Here is an 18,497-nt window from a genome sequence, read left to right on the forward strand (position 1 = left end):
CTTGCAGAAATGTTGTAGCCTATACTGTTAGCATTGTAGAGCTTTACATGTGACCAGATTTTAGACGACCAACGGTCATTCCTTTATAATTTTATATATATATAAAAAATGAAACAGCAGTTTTAGTGCTTGGAGACTTGTTTGTTAGTCATGTGAAATTGGGTCACGAATCTTTAAAGGAAAATGTGGGCCTAGCATTGAACCACTGAACTATTTTGAGCCACAGCAATGACTACAGCAAGACCAAAACAGTCCCAGACAGAGCTGTTATTATGTCTGTAAGACGTCTAATTTTCCACAGTGATCTTTTTCCACAAACACTGATTAAAGCTCTTTGAGCTCAGGTTCAGATACAAATGTTTCATCTTACAGAGTCTCTTTCGACAGTTTTATTACAAGTATACTTGATCTTTATGGCTAAATGATGATAGAATTAAAATGCCTTATTTTAGGTATAACATGTTATTCTCTACCGAGGCCAACAACTTTAACCTGTTGTGAATGTACATTACTGTTCAAAGATTTCTTAATGTTTTTGAAGGAAGTCTCTTGTATATGTATATAAATATGTATTTTCAGCATCATTCCAATCTTCAGTGTCACATTATCCTTCAGAAATCATTCTAATATGATGATTTGCTGCTCAAGAAACAGTTATTATTATATCAATGTTGAAAACAGTTGTGCTGCTCAATATGTTTTGAGTAAAACGTGATCTTTTTTTCAGGATTCTTTTAGAAACAATACGTTTCAGAAGAACAGCATTTATTTGAAATAGAAATCTTGTTGTCTTTACTGTCACTTTTGATGAATTGAATGTATCCTTACTGAATAAAAGTACTCATTTATTTAAAAAAAACAATAAGAAATAAAATAACTTACTGATCATAAACATTTGAACAGAAGTCTATGACCAAAAAATGGTATGCTTACCTCAGTGCTGAAAATATTTGAGTCCCTCAATATTCGCATGTAAAGTTACATAATTACAGTCCATGATAGTCGCTGAAACACAACAGCCAAACTTGCAGCTCCTGACTGACTCAGGTGATACCACTAATCTGATTGCCTTAATCTGCTGGGTTAACTTGGCCATCAGCAAAGCCCTCCATTTTACCATGACTACTGTTTCTTTACATGTACATGTGGTGATCGATGGATTAGGAGATGCTAATAATGTGTGTGTTGTGTTATATTGTGTATTATATGGGCATTTGGAGTATGTGTGCTATATTTCATATCTCCTATTTCTGTGTTTGTTGGATGAGTCAGAGCTGAGCAGCTCAGTGCTGGAGCTCAGGTGACGTGTCTAATTAGGGATGAGGAGGGACAGAGTCTGTCCCGGACAGTTACAGATACACAGGGAGTGAGGACAATAGGCAAGAAGCAGGACACTGGTTTGGCCTCCACATAACATACAGCAGCTAAATTAAACTTTGACAAGAAATATTGAACTTTCTCAGCTGATTAAATCGTAATAAATGATATTTAAATATACACATTTTTAATTAGTAGTGTTTGCTAAAGCAGGAATAACTGTTATTATTATTTTGAAGTATTAAACATAATTCTATCCACACCGCTTGTCTCTAATTGCGCATTCTTTGCCCGGCAGATGATAAAATGGGCCAAAAAACAAGAACCTAAATGTTGGTGCCGATGACATTTTGATATTATTTATAAACTCTTACAGTATTTATTAAGATTATGATATAACTTTTACTTTTATATGTTTAGTTTAAGTTTTACACTGTTAAATTTTCACAATTAATTACAAAAAAACGGCAAGTAACATTGAATGAAACACTAAAGTTTAAAATGTGTAAAATCTACTCCAATAATTTTTGCTTTATTTGAAATACAATTTTTCAGTGTATAGTAATTTTTTGTCATTTTTATAAGTTAAAAAAAATATATTTCTATATAGCTTTAATCTATTTTTAAATTCAGTTTTAGTTTGAATAATTTTAGTGCTTAAACTTAAACACATTTTATTTTTAGTGCTGTCAACATTTCTAATTTTAAGTTTTATTTTAAGCCTTTCATCTAATATTTATATTTGATATCAGCTTTATTTCAATAAACAAAAATTATTATAACTGGTTTTAGATTTAGTTAACAATAACAACACTGCGAGGGACTCAAACCCTGTGTGACGACAATATATTTTTGATTTGGGTCAGTAATAAACCACCAGTAATATACCTAGCAACCACAAAAATAGGCTACATTACAGTTAAGTAATAAACCAACAGTAATATACCTAGCAACCACAAAAATAGGCTACATTACAGTTAAGTAATAAACCAACAGTAATATACCTAGTAACCACAAAAAAATTAATAAATAAACCCTATCCCCTTGGACAGCACGCCAAATACGCATAAACTTTACTCTATTTAATTATATGCAAGTGTGAACTCCTGAAACACCTCAGCGACTGCACAACTATGCCCTGGCAACAACCCATAGCGTCACAGTGGCCACTCATTTTTCATTCCGAAATTTAAAAAATGTAGTCTTTATATTTAATCCACTTTTACAATACATGTAAATGGACAAAAACAGAAAAGAAATATGTGCAGAAAATATAAAACTAGTTTTCACTAAATATTTAATCGCAAATGTTGCACGTCTTCAAGAATTGTTGGTATGTTTATGGCAGAAGGTTATGTGTACAAAATGAAAACAAATGCATATGTAACTCTGAAATAAAACAGAAACAGATGCACTTACGCAGCCTAAAACACGCAAGAGCAGAAGCGTTTCTGAGAGACAAACTATAAAACAGATAAACAGCCGGCAGTAACTGTATTACATCATGCCAAGGCAGTGATGATGCGGTGGTTAGGCTTAGCAAGTGCATCACAATGAACAGGTTGCCATACATTTACAGTACAGACAACACTATAAACACTCCTGTTGAGTTGATACAATTATTACACAGAACTTCTGATTTTAATAACAAATTAATATAACTGATTATTTAATGATATAGAAGTGTCTCTTGGCCATCTTATCACAGTGAAGGAGATCATGAGAATGAGACACATTTGGCATAAATGTTCAGAAACAATATACAAAAATAACATAAAAGAGTGCTCACTTACAGTTAAGTGAATGTCACAAATGTTTTGGACCTTTGCTGATATTTCCGGCTCATACAGTAGCTTAAAGGGACATTAACAAAGAGCTAGTAATCCAGAAAAAAATTCACGGAGACGTTTCACCTCTCCTGTAATATTTTTGCCCTTTCTCAAAGGGATATTAAAACAATTTCATATATACAGTATGGCACAAAAAGACATACAGATATAAAGCCGTAGATAGTATTAACATTGACATTGTGAGGGCTGTGGAGGAATCAGTCACTGTCACATATCAGGAGAATACTGTACCAAGTGTGACGAAAACTGCCCTAGAGAACAACCCCAGAAGCCAACAGATTTGGCTTTTTTAACAGTCAGGCGTTTTCTTAAACAAAATGTGCCTCTCGCTGCTCCAGCTCCTGCATACGGCGACTGCGTCTCTGATAGAGGGGTTTGGAGTCTGATGGGTTAAACTCCTCAGCGCTGGATCCTGGAGACTGAGGCGGCGAGAGCGTGATGGGGCTTAGCGATTCGCTTTCCGACAGTCCTTCTTCCGCTCCTCCTGATACAGTGTTTGTCACTGTTGTAAAAGTGTGCTTGGGCGTTAGAGCGATATCCACCGGTGTTGTTGGTGTGGCGGGAGGCGTCGTCACTGCAGTGGAGACTGTTGCTGATGTTGGTAATATGGTAATGGCTGTTGTGTAAACTGTTCCTGTAGTAGTGGTTGGTGCAGCTGAAACGGTTTTTGACAGCGAGTCAAATGACCTGAATGGGCCTCCTGATGGAGGTCTGTAGAACGTTCCAGGAGGTGGTTTTAGTGTCCGTGGAGCTCGGAAGGATATTGGAGCCCCGCTGGACTGACTTGTACCATCTTTTCTAGCAGCGATGCTGTGGGGTACAACACTAATTTCAGATGGTTTCGGCCCGCCAGAAGGTGGCAGGTTGGCCACTATCATTGCAGTTCTGGGAGTCACATCGTAATGTCTGTACTGTCTGTCCCATGTCCTCCTCAGCGTCTGAGTGTCGATGAAGGGGTTCCTGTAATAGTTTGAGAGTCGTGGTGTCGAAGGCTTCTCCGGTTCAGTGGGCTCCTGAATGGGGGCAGGCGAGTGTTCATGCACCACGGTGCTGCGGCTGTTGCGCTCGTTGAGCAGTCGGTCCACGGGCATGCTGATTGGTCGAGACACCTGCTTGGAGCGCTGGGGACGCAGCTGCACCAATCGGCTGTTGGCACCGGGCCGGCTGAACACAGATGTGGCCTTCTGCATGTCCACAGAAGATGAGTCAACCCCATTTATATCTGAGCCCTCACCCACTGGAGAGAAGAAAATACTGTTAAACTTAATTATACAAACTATTCTTTCAAAAGAGACTCTCGGTAACCTCTCATTGCATTTAAAATCTGAATATGACTTTTGCATTTCCGGGGCAGTTTTGATCCAGTGGAACATAAGTTTATAAAACAGTCATAACTTCATATTTTTCTAAAATAAAAAATAATATAGTATTTAAAATAATAATAATAATAATAATCTCATAGTAAATGCACAAAGCTTTCAAAGTTATGAATGTTATTACCATGTTATTACTACAATTACCCAATATTTATTAAGGATTTTTTTTTTCAATGTAAAGGCCCTTTCACACCAAAATTTAAATAATAAGGCTGAAGGAAATGCAAATTCACAAGTGTACAGTGGAGGCCACAGCTCAAACAATCCTTTCAGCTGTGCTGTCATTCTGGATTGCAGAAGAATAGAATGCAGGAGAAGAAAGTTCAACACTTAATTCACTAATAAAAAGTTATCTAAAGTAATTTTTGCTTATGGTTTAACTGACTTAACTAAAGTCAGCAGCAGCAAGTACATATATAAGCAACCATAAATAACTTTACATCAATAAAGTGAGATTAAATGCATAAAAATATTTGTTTAATTTAACATTTAATTAGTGGAGGTTTGCGTAGTATTCTTTCACTGATTTTTATTTCACTGATTTTATTCATTTTGAGGAATACTGAATCTGTTTTTGTGCAAGTGAGATTAGTATATGCATGCTCACATTTAGTCAACAACTTCAGTAACCATCATGTTCACAGCGCACACAACGCCTCTGCACTTAATCACGATTTTTCTCAAAATTGGGACAGGAGAGCTCTCAGTCAATAAATGGGAAAACAAAGTAACGTGCGTTACTTTTTTGAAAAAGTAATTCAGATATTTTGTTGTAAATTTAAAAGTAATGCATTACTTTGCAAGTTACTTGAAAAAAAGTTATCTGATTACGTAACTCCAACACTGATTATCAGTATTATTACAATGTTTTTAAACAAATTATAAATAAAAAAATGTTCATGCTGCCATGGTTTATCAGTTTTAATTTCACCACAGATGAGCAGAGACACTCATACTAACCAGGTGTTTGCGCTCTATCATCCCCTGTCTTCATCTCCTTCACTTCCTCCACAAGCTGTGCAGAGGTAATCACAGACGAGTGTCTCTTGTTGACTTTCGCACTCTGTATGAAGAATAAACACAGATCACGAATCATTAATGCTAACATTTCCTAAAAATGTCCTTAAAGCAAGTGAGGTCTAGCTTCCGTTCTTTGGCCCATCTCACCTCTTTGATATCCATGAGAGATCGGGAGTGGCGGCTGAGTTTTGGCTCTTTGTCCTGCATGTTGGGCACAAGTGAAGCCTGTGATGCCGTAGGACTGGTGGGAGACACAGGGCTGAGGGGGACATCAAAGATCATCTGGTGGTAACTGATGAGCAGTTCCACCATGCGGGCCTGGTGGGGGTAGTCAACCAGAGAGGACAGCGACACTTCCGTCTCCAACTGCCTTGGCTTTATGAGCGTGGGACCGAAGATGATACCCAGGTTACTAGCCGTCATCTTGTTCTCCTCAGATTGCTCTGTTACTCTGTAGGACAATGATGTTTTAGAGTGGTGGATTTATATTTCACTATCACTAAACACATTTAAGGGCTTCAAGCAACAAGCAATGAAACCAGATTCAGACAATGGATTCCTGCTTTTTGCAACATTAATTTTATTTTACAGATGCTTATGTTTATGGTTTGTGTTAGCATACCTGTGCAGATGTGTGATGAGGAACTGCAGGGTTCTGTAATGGGCTGCAGGAAGCTGGCGAAGGAGGTCTCTAATTTTGAAGAGAACTCTTTTAAGGTCAATGCTGAGGCACAGCTGCTCCCCTGGAGATTTCTCTTTAGCAGAGTCAGTCTCATCAAGGTTCTGAGTCTCTTTTGCCAGCCCAATGACATCATTATAATACCGATACAGAATCAACGGCTCTGGCAACTGAAAAACAAAACAAAAAAACATTATTCTTATTATATAAATGAGAAAAGCAATGGAAGCCTATAGAGTAGAACAGTGGCCGCCTACTTTTTCAGTGGCGTTGGTTCCATAAGTATATTTTCCATTCATTTCTCCCATAGGGATTTTAAAAAGTCTTTGTTAAAGCGTTATAAGCCATGAGCCAAGCCAACCAGCTATGAGGTGAATCATAACATTACAAACTTTGATTTGAAGCAAAAAAGTATTTGAAAATCTGACAAAAATACAAAGGTACAAGACTTACAATTATTTTTAACGCTTTAGTGATAGAAATAACTACAATCCTATTAACATTGCAAACGGCATAATCAAATTAAAAACAAGACATTTAAAACCACTCATTTAAAGATGTTGATTATTTATATAAAAATTATATATTTTAAGTTAATTGGAAAATATTAATATTTATATATATTCAAACGTTAAGTTTTTGATTACATCTTGACTTGATTGGATCATTCACAGTGCTTCATGGGAGTTGGCGGAACTAACGAGATCTTTTGGCACATTTTGCTTGTTTCGAATCTCTGATTGGTGGAATTTTCTGTACAGCATCATGAGTAATGTCGTTTTTTCACCACAAATTCCCACAAAATTCAAAAGTAAGTTGAAATAATGTGGACGAACAGCTTCAACAGAAGCAACCGCGTAGCTCACGGTAAGGCTTTCTTTAAAGCTTTATGAGTTATCATTAAAAATCAATTTCCCCATGGAGAAATTGAATGGAGTTTTTTACTTCCGAAACCCGACTGCTGCACTAGAGTGCAACAGTGGGGTCACGCTAGTAAAAATCCCATTCATTTTTCTTTTAAGGAACTGATTTTTAACATATAAACCCTTAAAAAAAAGACCTACTGTGAGCTACAAGGTTGTTAATCGATGGTATATGCTTTCGTTGAAGCCATCAGCCCACTTTATTTCAACTTACTTTTTAAATAATCATGTTAAAAAGCTTAATTCCTAGTGTAAACTCCATGATTCTGCAGAGAAATCTTCACCAATCAGAGAATCGCAACAAGCAAACCATGCCAAAGATCTTGTTAGCTCCGCCCACTGCCATGAAGCACTGTGAATAATGTAATCAAGTCAGTCTCCCTACACACTCAAAATACTTAAATATTTGTATATATTTTGCAATACATGTACAATACACTGTTTCTATATACAACCAACATGTTTAAATCAATAGATTTATATATATATCCATAATTTTTATTTAGATTATGAAATTAAATATATTTTATTGTCTCTAATAGGGAAATTTGTTTTGGACTCGATTATCAACATTTCTATATGACCTGTTACACCTAGAATAATTCTAAAATACAATACATTCACAATGCTTTACATACATTACACGCATCACATTTCATTATATTCATATTTCCCACACACGTGGGTAACTGCTACAATACATAAAAGGATAGGAAGTATTACTGTCATCTGCAATGCTTCATTAGGTTGAATTCTTTACCTTATTAAAGTCATTAAGTATACAGTCTTGTAGCTTTGTCTTTTTATTTGATTTTCAAATACTTGTTTTGCTTCAAAACAAAGTTTGTAATGTTGTGATTCACCTAATAGCTGGTTGGTTTGGTTCATGGCTTATAACTTCAATGAAGACTTTGAAAAAAAATCTGAAACCATGGACACTGAAAAACTGGGCGGGCGCTGTTGCACTCTAATATGTCAAGTTTCATAAAGACATGATGAAACCGGGATTATTTGTCCCACCACACCTGTCTTAGGTAAAGCTTGAGAACGTTGCTTATGTCATGTGGGTGGAGGTCAGAAAGCTCCACTAAGTCCTTTCCATTCTCAAAGGCCTGGCAAAGCTTTTCCACACGAGACTTCGCCCCATTCACACGATAAATGCCCTTGAAATGCACCGAAAGTGGGTGTCATTAACAAGATGACTCAAGCATTGAATTAAAGCAATTTCTTTCAATTACATCTCAATTCTTTACCTTAATGTTCAGGGCACGACTCTCGATTTCCGAGGTGCATTTTTTTATGATGAAGGGGATGCCGTCGGTACTGTTCTTAGCAGCTTGGGCGAAGTCAATCCCGAACAGGTGCAGTCTGCCCTGGAGCTTCTTATGACCACACTGAATGGCAAGAGTCTCCAGGCATTTCTTATGACAGGCCAAGGAGCACTACGGAATAAGAGATTATAGAATGACAAACGGCTCTACTGAACAATGTGAACTGAATCAGTGTGGGTGTTGATGATGATGACTTACCTCTTCACACTCAGCCCCGTGGAACACCACCAGACTGTCACACTCTCTGCATTTGGAAGGCGCTCTCAGTTTCCGCAACTTGTGGGTGTGCGCTGCTTTTGACATCTGAGTATTGCGGAAAGGGCCGGGAGAACTGGCCGCTTCCAACACCATCTCAGAGAGGCCTGAGACGAGAGGAGACAATGTGTTTCGAATGCTAATTTGCGAGTTTTAAAACACTCTTCTGGCCCATCAACGAAGTTCTGGTTTGGAAATGAGATAATCAAGAGTCTTAAATGTGAGTGGGGATGGGAACTAAAAGAAATGTAATGATTCTGGTTTGTATTCCGATTTAATGAATGACTCTTTTGGTACTTTTGAGGAAGCACAACCATCTCTCCATTTCCTCAAATGTATTTCCTAAGTCTAACATGTGTTTACATTCAACAATTATTACTGAAATGTAACACTTTTGGTGGAGAGACAGGAACTGCTAACTGTGGCATTTCGCCAGTGTCAACACCAAGCCCATCTGTACAGCTGCACAGAGAGAAAAACATGTGTGCGAGCAATTCAGCACTTGCGTGTGGCGTCACACATCTATGAACACAGACGGCCACAATCACGCTATTCAGTTTGTACTACCAACCATTATCCGATGGGGAAGGTGGTTCCCTCTCATCCAGGTCATCTGCAGAAGACATGGTACCAGTTGAGGGAGTTCTGGGAAGCCTGCGTTTGAAATCCCCTTTAGCATGAAGACACACAAACACACACATTAGATACTTCCGTCCTGCAGAGCACTTCTCCGTCCTGTCCAATGAGAACTAGGTCAACCACTTTACAAGCAAAACTTGCAAACATGCCTAAAACAGCAATATTTTTAGAGGAACTTCTTTTTAGGATATAATATATACAGGGCTCAACAATAAGAATGGCTGATGCCCCTGGTCAGAGTGAAAGCATTTCAGGATGTCTGGCAAAACTGTCACATGCCTGATTAGGTCATTGCTTATATTCTCACATCCCAACGATTTGTTGATCACACATATGCTTTTATGCCTGGTTTTCTGTGATATTGTGAACGTTGTTTAGCAAATCATGTAAAATTTTGCTGATGCAACTATGTCACTAAGGTCACGTTGTCTGGCTGGCTATTGTAAATGAGGTTTTGCATTCATTGAAATGATAACTGCCACAACAGCTGTAGAATTCCCAGCAACAATTGCACATTACAAACATTATAAATTATCTGTTGTAAATTGTTTAATGAAAAATATGTTTATGACATTTATAAAAATATTTTCCTAAACAATAAAATGTATACTTTCTGTGGTAATGTTGGCATGGAAAATAAAACAAAAATACAACAAAAAAAATTGTAGAAGCAGTAGTATATTGTTTAATGTCAGAATAGAATGAATAACTAAATGAATGAATAAATGAAATCAGTCAATAAATAAATAAATAAATAGGGGAAATAATAGTATATTGTTTTTAAGAAGGCTATTTTTGGCAAAGACAAGGTGAAATGAATGAACGAATAAATAGATATTACACAGAAAATGAACAGATATAAGAAGCCATTTTTAGATGTACTTGTGATATATTTTAAATTAAGTATTTCATATATAAGACATGTCCCATATTGTGAAACGGATAGTAGGATGAAATGTGTGTCAGAAAAGGCACCTGGACTGGCTGTGGGGGAGTCCATGGAGCGAGACTCGCTGCTTCCCCCAGCACTCTCTGAGTCACTGCACATCCCTCCACCTCCAGCACTGCCTGAGCTCCAGGCCCGCTGTGAACCCTGCGTCCTTAACGCTACAACACACAGAATTGACCTTAGAATTAACATTCCATTCGAAATCTCTAGTCTCCATTAAACTGAGGGAGAAAGTCCTGTATGTGTTTGGGGGAATCAGTCTGCCTGAATGTTTCATTCAGTTCATAGCTTTCAACTGATGTTCTTAATTCTTTAGTTTAGTCATTCAGCCTGAATGCTCAGGCTGTAATCCAGCAGGCTGATGACGTCATAGCACCAGGGAATTTTTGGAAGCAGAGAGCCGATCTGGGTTTGGGCCTTAATCCTGACTGCTTTGAACGGCCAGTGCTGGGTAAAAAACCCACAGTGGCCATAAAGCTAATAACCTGTACAGGAGATTGAAGCTTTCCAAACAAATGTGCCTCATAGTTGCAAACATCTTAGGATTTTGTTTAACTGGAAAGAAAATAAATGTCTTGGGAGTTTTAGAGTATAACAAATGCAGGTTGAGTAGGTTGATGTCCCCCAAAGAGTGTAAAAACAGCCTGAAGTAGCAATTTTGCTCAACCAATTGTGTGAGTTTGGGCCAGGATTATCTGTTTGTCCAAACAGTGGTAGAAGGGAAATTATGTCATTATTGTTCTCATTCCATTTAGTGCCACAGACACTTATCATTGTAAACCTTAACCTACAAACTTTTAGTCACCAGCCTAGATCTTTATTGACAAAGATACAACATCTCCTACCTTGCATGTCTATACTGCTATTGGACCGTCTCTCTGCGATTTTGGTCTTGCAGGGTTGTCCGGTACCCTCGACTTCATCTGCACTGTGGTTATCCGCAGAGGTAACAGAACCCTGTGACAGATTCCCATGGGATGAGCGGGTGCTGCTCTGAGACCTCTTATGAAGGGACATTCTGGAAAGGAAAGAAACTTGTTAAAGCAGGCTTTATAAAAATACCAAAACAGGCTGTGCAAAATCTCTGCTGATTGTGAAATGGGTTACTCAAAAGGCAAGCGTGAGATTTGAATGCACTGTAAAGAGATGTGATAGCAATGGCCAGTATGTTTGTACATGGGTGTGATTCAGAGGTTAAGCTGAAAAGCAGAGTTTGCACAGGGTAGTGATTACGGACAGCAGAACTTGGGTAAACAACACGCCAAGACCGACCCTTGTTTCGTTCATCATTCTTCCTGAGGAAGATGCAAACAATGCATGGCTTGCATGGAAACTGGAGTGCGGACTAACCCAGTTTTTGAGGAAGTGGTGATGTCCTGAGACAGAGACTCCAGCCACACTCGCTCTTTAGGCAAGCTGCACACAAACTCCGAGTAGCGCTGGCCTGGCTCATATTTTTTGGCCTGTTCACTTAGAGCTTGGTAGTTTACAGATAGAGGCACAGTCTGAGCCTGCTGCATCTGGAACCAGTTCACTGTCACCTACAAGAGTTCATGAGAATAGTCAGTATGCAATAATAGAAAAACAAATATTTTCTTTTCATGAAGGTCTTTTCAATAGAAACACAACCATTTAAAAGATGGGGGTCAATAAGAATTACGTTTGGACATAAATTAATACTTTCAGCAAAGATGAAAAGGATAAAAAATTTACAATGTAACAAGATTTCTATTTCAAATAAATGTTGTCCTTTTGAACTTATTATCAAAGAATCCTGAAAAAAACGTTTTCAACATTGATGATGATAAATGTTTCTTGAGCCACAAATCAGCATATTAGAATGATTTCTGAAGGATAATGTGACACTGAAGACTGTAGTAATGACCCCATCACAGGAACAAATTACATTTTAAAATCATTTTAAAATGTAATAATATTTCACAATATTACTGTTTTGCTGTATTTTTTATCAAATAAATGCATCATTGGTGAACATATTAGACTTCTTTCAAAAACACTGAAAAATCTTATAGACCCCAAACTTTTGAACTGTGGTGTTATAAAGGGATGTAGAGATACAGACCGCTTTGAGAGTCAGGTCGCATTGGAAGACCAGCTTCCGAATCTGAGTGAGGATCTCACTCTTAGCGCTTGACAAGCCGACTTTCTTTGCCTCTAGATCAGCCACACAGGCTTTATACTGCTCCTGCGCTTCCTCTGCCTGGAGTCACCACAAAAACAGACCGGGAGTCAAACAAAATAAAATCATAGTGATTTTACTAGCCTGTTTTAAGCCGCAGTATGTCATTAGCAGCACCAAACCAAACCAAGGTTTACAAAAATGAAACATTTTATGAAGAAAATGCTCGCCCATTTGCTACAGTGTGCTGAGTGGCGTTTAGTGTGATGCTATGTAGTTGCTAGAGTTGTTATAGCAACAGTAATGTTTAGATTATATGGCCAAATTTTCAGACAGTGCATCAGATGTTAAGAAAAATCAAATGAATTCCCACAAACCCTGTTTCTTATTGCCACTTTGATGCCCAGTAAACAAGGACAATAAAAGCAAGGGTGTGTGTGTGTTTGTGCAGTCTGTGATGGTGTTGGAGTTGAATTTAGTGTTTTAAAAATTCTTTATAGAGCACTTTCTGCAGTACCTTCTGTAGGGCCTCTTCCTCCACCCTCCGTTTCTTCTCCAGAGTCCTGCCTCCTGCCGTTGGCTGCTCCTCCTCGGTGCGGCTGGTGGAGCTGCGTGCCTTCTCGTACTCCTCTCTCTTCTGCACCTTCAGCAGATGAGCCTTCTTCAAAGCGTTCTCGGCCTCGCTCTGAAAACACGCGTGTATGGGTTATAAAGCGTTATCGTCCTTAAGAAACGTTAGTGATGAAATTCAAGTAATCATAGGTACCGTTTTCTTCAGCTCTCTTTGCCATTGTTCCTTTATCTCTTTCCTCTGCTTGTCCAGGTCATTCTTGCGGGCCAGCAGTGGCTGTTGGAATTATGTGAATTGTATGGAATTACAGGAAATGATTTGTTGAATAGTTAGCTAAAAGTGTACAGCAGAGTCAACTGAATATACCTGTATGAATTTGTTGGTTTGAAGAGCTGTAGCCGTTTGGAGCAGACTATGATTGTACTCTATCTCATTTTTAAAGGCAGAGACGTAAATATCCCGGAATGGCATGTAGTCCTTTAGATAAAGACACACAGTCACACAATAATGTCACTTAGAGGCCCAAAACCAAATACAATAACGTTCAAAAGTTTGCGGTCAGTACGATTTTTAAAAAACACAATTAATTCCTGTGATGACAAAGCTGAATTTTCAGCATCATTACTCCAGTCTTCAGTGTCACTGAAGAATAAGCAGATATACTATCCTAATATGCTGATTTGATGATCAAGAATCATTTATTATTATTATGTTGAAAACAGTTATGCTGCTTAACATTTCAGTGAACAGTGACAGACAAAAGAACAGCATTTCTTTTCATGTTATCTTTTCTAACCTTATAAATACCTTTACTGTCCCTTTTGATCAATTTAATGCATCCTTTATAAATAATCGTACTGACCATAAATGTTTGAGTATCACCTTTGATCAAAACAACATACTAAAAAGACCATCACCTGCTGACTTGCTACTGCCTTTGCAGATTCTGCCATCTTGGCAAAACCTTTTGCACATTCCATGTCTGTCAAACACAGAGAGACCACATGAAACACTAAAGATCAACCTTGAAGACTCAAAACAAGTAACATCAGGCTTTAAGAATGGACTGACCCAAGCTGAGGCGTTTCTCCACCCAGGCCAACACGTCTTTGGTGTATTTTGACCAGGCCTTGGCATAGAGCAAGGCCGACTCTACTCCACTGTCATTCTTCAGCAGGAGGAGGTCCACCTGCTCCACAGTGGATAGCTCTGGAAACAGAGCATGATCTGGAAACACACACCCAGAACACCGCATATGAACACACGCATACAAAAAATACACAAACGCTCCACATTGTTTAAAAAGATTGCTAAAAATGCACAGAGGAACCCTTTGAAGACATTTATATTTCCTCAACCTCGTCTCTGCGCTCTCTAAAACGGTCATTTAAAATCTACTATTAAATGTTAACGCCTTATTTGGTTTATAGGCCAAATGTTACAAGGCAAATTTTACAAGTTAGCCTTATTAAAGGCAGCGACAGCCCTCAAATTGGTGGCAGACTTGCTTGTTAGAGGACTAAATAGTCTCCACGTTTCCCATAAGAGATGTTTCTAAAACTGACACTAATCTGTGTTCACATTAGATGCATGTAAGATATATTGCGTGGCATGAGCGTGTGAGATCATCTCGTAAAATCTCTGCTTAACCTTCGTCAAATGCACAGACACGCAGCTCAGCCGCGCTCGATCCAAGCACCCCGCCCAATAAGCCACATGTGGTTCCCATTCCTCACACAAATGTCCAAAAAAAAACCCCAAAGAATGTCAACCATTTGGCAAACAAGAAGAATGTTATACTATATAAAAAACAACACAAGTGTGAAGGTATGGGGTGTGTAGAGCTCTCTTGTCATTTATGTCCCAAGTCAGTACTGCTCATCTGTCTCTCTGCTAGAACAACACCTATCATGTATGGTTTGTTTAAACTAGAAAACTTAAAGTTAACTTCAAACTTGAGTTTGCATTTCTGTTCGGGGGCACATCAAATGAGCGTTGTGATTTACTGCAACACCTCGACGGCACAAGCCTGCTATCTTTGCGATAAAAACAGTGATAGAAAGATGTAAAAGGCGGCTACATAAAGAAGAAAGGAAATCCATTTACCTGCCAGATCATTTTGACTGCAGCCCCGTGAATCTTCAGAGAGGTTATCAAAAGACTAGAGGAGATAAAGGGAAAGACGTTTCACATGGGATGAGAAGTTTGATTACAGAGGTGAGAGATGAGAAGGTGCTTCTCTTTCATCTTGTCTCTCGACATCTAGGTCAATCAAAGCTTGAGAACACTGCTCTTTAAATCACAGGTGCCAACCAGGTTTCACTATTTTCAAAGACATCTAAACTTAAAGGTAGGGTAGGCATTTTCGGAGAGGCTAGCAACTTTGAAATCATGAGATCCCTTCAGAGCGTCTCCAAAGCCACACTTTCTTCAAAACACATGAACACGCATAACCAGAGCAGATTCTGCAAAGCAGTAAATTAAGGTGTTAAATTACCTCATGCTTCAAAGCACATAACATTACAATGATAATGAACATAAACAACTTAAAGAACGCTGGCTTGACTGCTGCTGGAGATTCTTTTCGCCGTTGATAGTTTTGCAATAGAAGCACATAAATCTAAAAAGAACATCACGGATTGCCATCTCGTAGTTACTGCATGAACACAGCATAAGCCCGTTGTTTTGGTTCAAGAGGAACTGTAAAAGGTGGATGCTGTTTGTTTGTGGTGCTCAGTGACTGTCTGTCTACAACTCTGCACAGCCGTCTTCCGGAACACACTGATGACGTGTGATGTCTGCGCTTTTTTGGTCCTGAGACTTCCACAGAAGATATATGTATTTTTTTATTTTTTTATAAAAAATATTGCTTTCAGGATGTAAAGAGAGTTTCAACCAGTATAACAAAAAGTGTTTTTGAAAAACATTGCCTACCGTACCTTTAAAGGGATAGTTCACCAAAAAATGAAATGTAATTATTTAGTCATGCTTGTTCTAAAAATATGTTTTTTGTTCATGCTTGTTCTAAAAATATGTTGTTATTTTTTTTCCCTGTGGAACACAAAAGAAGAATTCTGTAGAATCTTCATGCAGGTTTTTTTTCCATACAACATTTCATAGTGACCACACCTGTTAAGCGGCAAAAAGGACATAAAAATGCCATAACACTAGTCCATAACTATACACCACTGTTCATAGTTTGGAGACAGGTCGATTTTGTTATATATTTTTTTAAGAAATTCATACTTTCATTCAGCAAATATGCAATAAATTGAACAAAAGTGACATTAAAGACGTTTATAATAATACTAAAGATTTATATTTCAAATTAATGCTGTTCTTTTGAACAATCTATTCAACAAAGAATTCTGACAAAAATGCATGACAGTTTCAAAAAATATTAAGAAGCACAACTGTTTTCAACATTAATAATAGTAAAAAGTGCTTCCTGAAATCAGCATATTAAAATTATCATATTAAAATGAATACTGGAGTAATGGCTACAGAAAATTCATCTTTGCGATCACAGGGATACTCTATATTAAAATAGAAAACAGTTTTTTGATTGTAATAATATTTTTAATCAAATAAGTGCATTTCAAAAACAGTAAAAACATTTAAAAATCTTATTAACCCCAAACTTTTGACTGGTAGTGCATTTCTAAAGCCATATGATAATTGTGTTTATAAATAGTGAATAATGGCTAAAATTTCAGTCTGCTTTTCACATAAAGCTATCGTATGGCTAAGACATAGAACGCAGCACACAAGTCATAAGGACTACTTTTATGGTACTTTTTATTGGCAGATGTGGTCACTATGAACTGTTGTTGTATGGAAAAGAGCTGTTCCACTGAAAAAATAGCACATGGGTATGAACAACATGAGAGTGAGTAAATGATGACTTTTTTTTGTGTGAACTATTTAAGGACCTTTGAAGGCTCAACTTGTGACCAGTGTTTTAAAAAAGCAATGAAGGTGACAACTTACACAACTTCTTCTGGCTTGGGGGTACCCCAACCTGGAGCCACTGTCCACATCTCCCATAAGGAAGTCAGACACTCTGAGTGAAAAAGAAAGACAAGTCACTGCTGGGACACTGCACACAACATAACTTGACCATACATAACACTGTTACAATGTTATGATGTTGGTTTTCACAAATATAATAATCAAATAATATAATCACAAATAGATCATTTTAAATAAAAAATATGAGCAGTATAAAGGGATAGTTCACCCAAAAACGAAAATTCTGTCATCATTTACTCATCCTTATGTCATTCCAAACCTGCATAACTTTCATATTTGAAACATGAATTCTACATATAAACATATTCTAACCATTGAAAGCACATCAAATATGGTAAACAAAAGCTCCAACATACTTGCTTGATGGGTGAGAACCAATGAGGTTTGTTCCTGTGTGTCACGCAAGTATGGCTGAGTTTCAGTTGACCATATAGGTATGTGCGCTGATCAATGTTTATATGTGAATAAAAAGCTCAATTAAATCTGTTCATCATACTGTATAAAACAATGGTGTCTCTTAAGAAGGCTTGAATTAAATTGCTTGATTCATATGTATTACTTCATGTTCTTATGAACTTTTTTTTTTTTTAAGACATCAAAGTTTGGGTTGCATGGACTTTCAATAGAGGGACAAATACCTCTAAGATTTGTATTTCGAAGATGAAAGAAAATCTTACGGGTTTACAATGACAAGAGGATGAGGCCATTTTTGGGTGAACAAACCCTTTAAAGTAGCCTAACACTGCAAACGTTCATTTAACTAGCGGTAAGAGAGTGACTACAGGATACACAGCTGAGCTGACGTGTGCTGTAAAATCTGAACATGGAAACTGAAAGTACATCTATACAGAGCATAATATACGTTTAATTACAGAAGAGAGGGCTATGGTACTCACACATTGCCAAAGGTGAATGCCAAAGTGTCGATCGATGTGTATATCTCACCAAATATAGTGCCTTTGTTTTCTTTATTGACTTCCTTGACATTCACGCCTGTGGGAAGTGAAAAACCACATAAGAAGTAGAGCCAAAAGGCACCAAAATTACAATTATTATTAGATGATGATGAGAAACAAGCGCATAGAGCTAGATCTCACTGTGTTTATGGCAATAGGAATTTGTCAACAGCTGGGAGCACCACCATAGCTACTGAGGACGATGAGCAGATCCAACACTTTCCGATAATATATAATTCACTCATTTCACAGGAAACCAATTTTAATATGCTTTGAAGTCAGACTCATTTTGAACACTGTGGTGCCCAAAGAAAAGGAACTTCTAGGTTCTTCCTTATTTAGAGTCTAATGCTGCTTTGTACTAAAGACATGCTTCCCAAGAGTACAACACAAATGCTGAACAGTTTGCATGTAAATAAATCAAAGGATGCTTTTCTTCATTGTTTCAAGAAGATGATT

At 37.7% G+C, this 18,497-nt stretch overlaps 2 protein-coding genes across 5 annotated transcripts in view; both read right to left on the minus strand.

The window, feature by feature from the left end:
* The window catches only part of abca4b (ATP-binding cassette, sub-family A (ABC1), member 4b), a 48,575-nt gene extending 46,226 nt beyond the window's left edge, over positions 1–2,349 (minus strand). The window contains 1 exon segment of the mRNA XM_082172749.1: positions 934–2,349. The gene's annotated coding sequence lies outside the window, so the exon portion shown is untranslated.
* Positions 2,350–2,597: 248 nt separating this feature from the next.
* The window catches only part of arhgap29b (Rho GTPase activating protein 29b), a 38,226-nt gene continuing 22,326 nt past the window's right edge, over positions 2,598–18,497 (minus strand). For 2 of the 4 annotated variants that reach the window (XM_082172754.1, XM_082172755.1), the window contains 20 exons: positions 17,979–18,075; positions 17,041–17,113; positions 15,157–15,211; positions 14,122–14,277; positions 13,968–14,032; positions 13,417–13,527; positions 13,246–13,326; positions 12,997–13,164; positions 12,423–12,560; positions 11,690–11,880; positions 11,185–11,357; positions 10,366–10,497; positions 9,323–9,421; positions 8,695–8,858; positions 8,419–8,607; positions 8,191–8,328; positions 6,186–6,412; positions 5,711–6,014; positions 5,504–5,606; positions 2,598–4,404 (listed from right to left, as the gene is read on the minus strand). In XM_082172754.1, coding sequence (XP_082028880.1) covers positions 3,476–4,404; positions 5,504–5,606; positions 5,711–6,014; positions 6,186–6,412; positions 8,191–8,328; positions 8,419–8,607; positions 8,695–8,858; positions 9,323–9,421; positions 10,366–10,497; positions 11,185–11,357; positions 11,690–11,880; positions 12,423–12,560; positions 12,997–13,164; positions 13,246–13,326; positions 13,417–13,527; positions 13,968–14,032; positions 14,122–14,277; positions 15,157–15,211; positions 17,041–17,113; positions 17,979–18,075 — 3,593 coding nt within the window. In that variant the 3' untranslated portion in view covers positions 2,598–3,475. The remainder of the gene's footprint in view (positions 4,405–5,503; positions 5,607–5,710; positions 6,015–6,185; positions 6,413–8,190; positions 8,329–8,418; positions 8,608–8,694; positions 8,859–9,322; positions 9,422–10,365; positions 10,498–11,184; positions 11,358–11,689; positions 11,881–12,422; positions 12,561–12,996; positions 13,165–13,245; positions 13,327–13,416; positions 13,528–13,967; positions 14,033–14,121; positions 14,278–15,156; positions 15,212–17,040; positions 17,114–17,978; positions 18,076–18,497) is intronic. The other 2 variants (XM_082172757.1, XM_082172756.1) reach the window with 1 other exon arrangement.

Source organism: Leuciscus leuciscus (assembly GCF_965113295.1).
Source record: "Leuciscus leuciscus genome assembly, chromosome: 6".
NCBI lineage: Eukaryota > Metazoa > Chordata > Actinopteri > Cypriniformes > Leuciscidae > Leuciscus > Leuciscus leuciscus.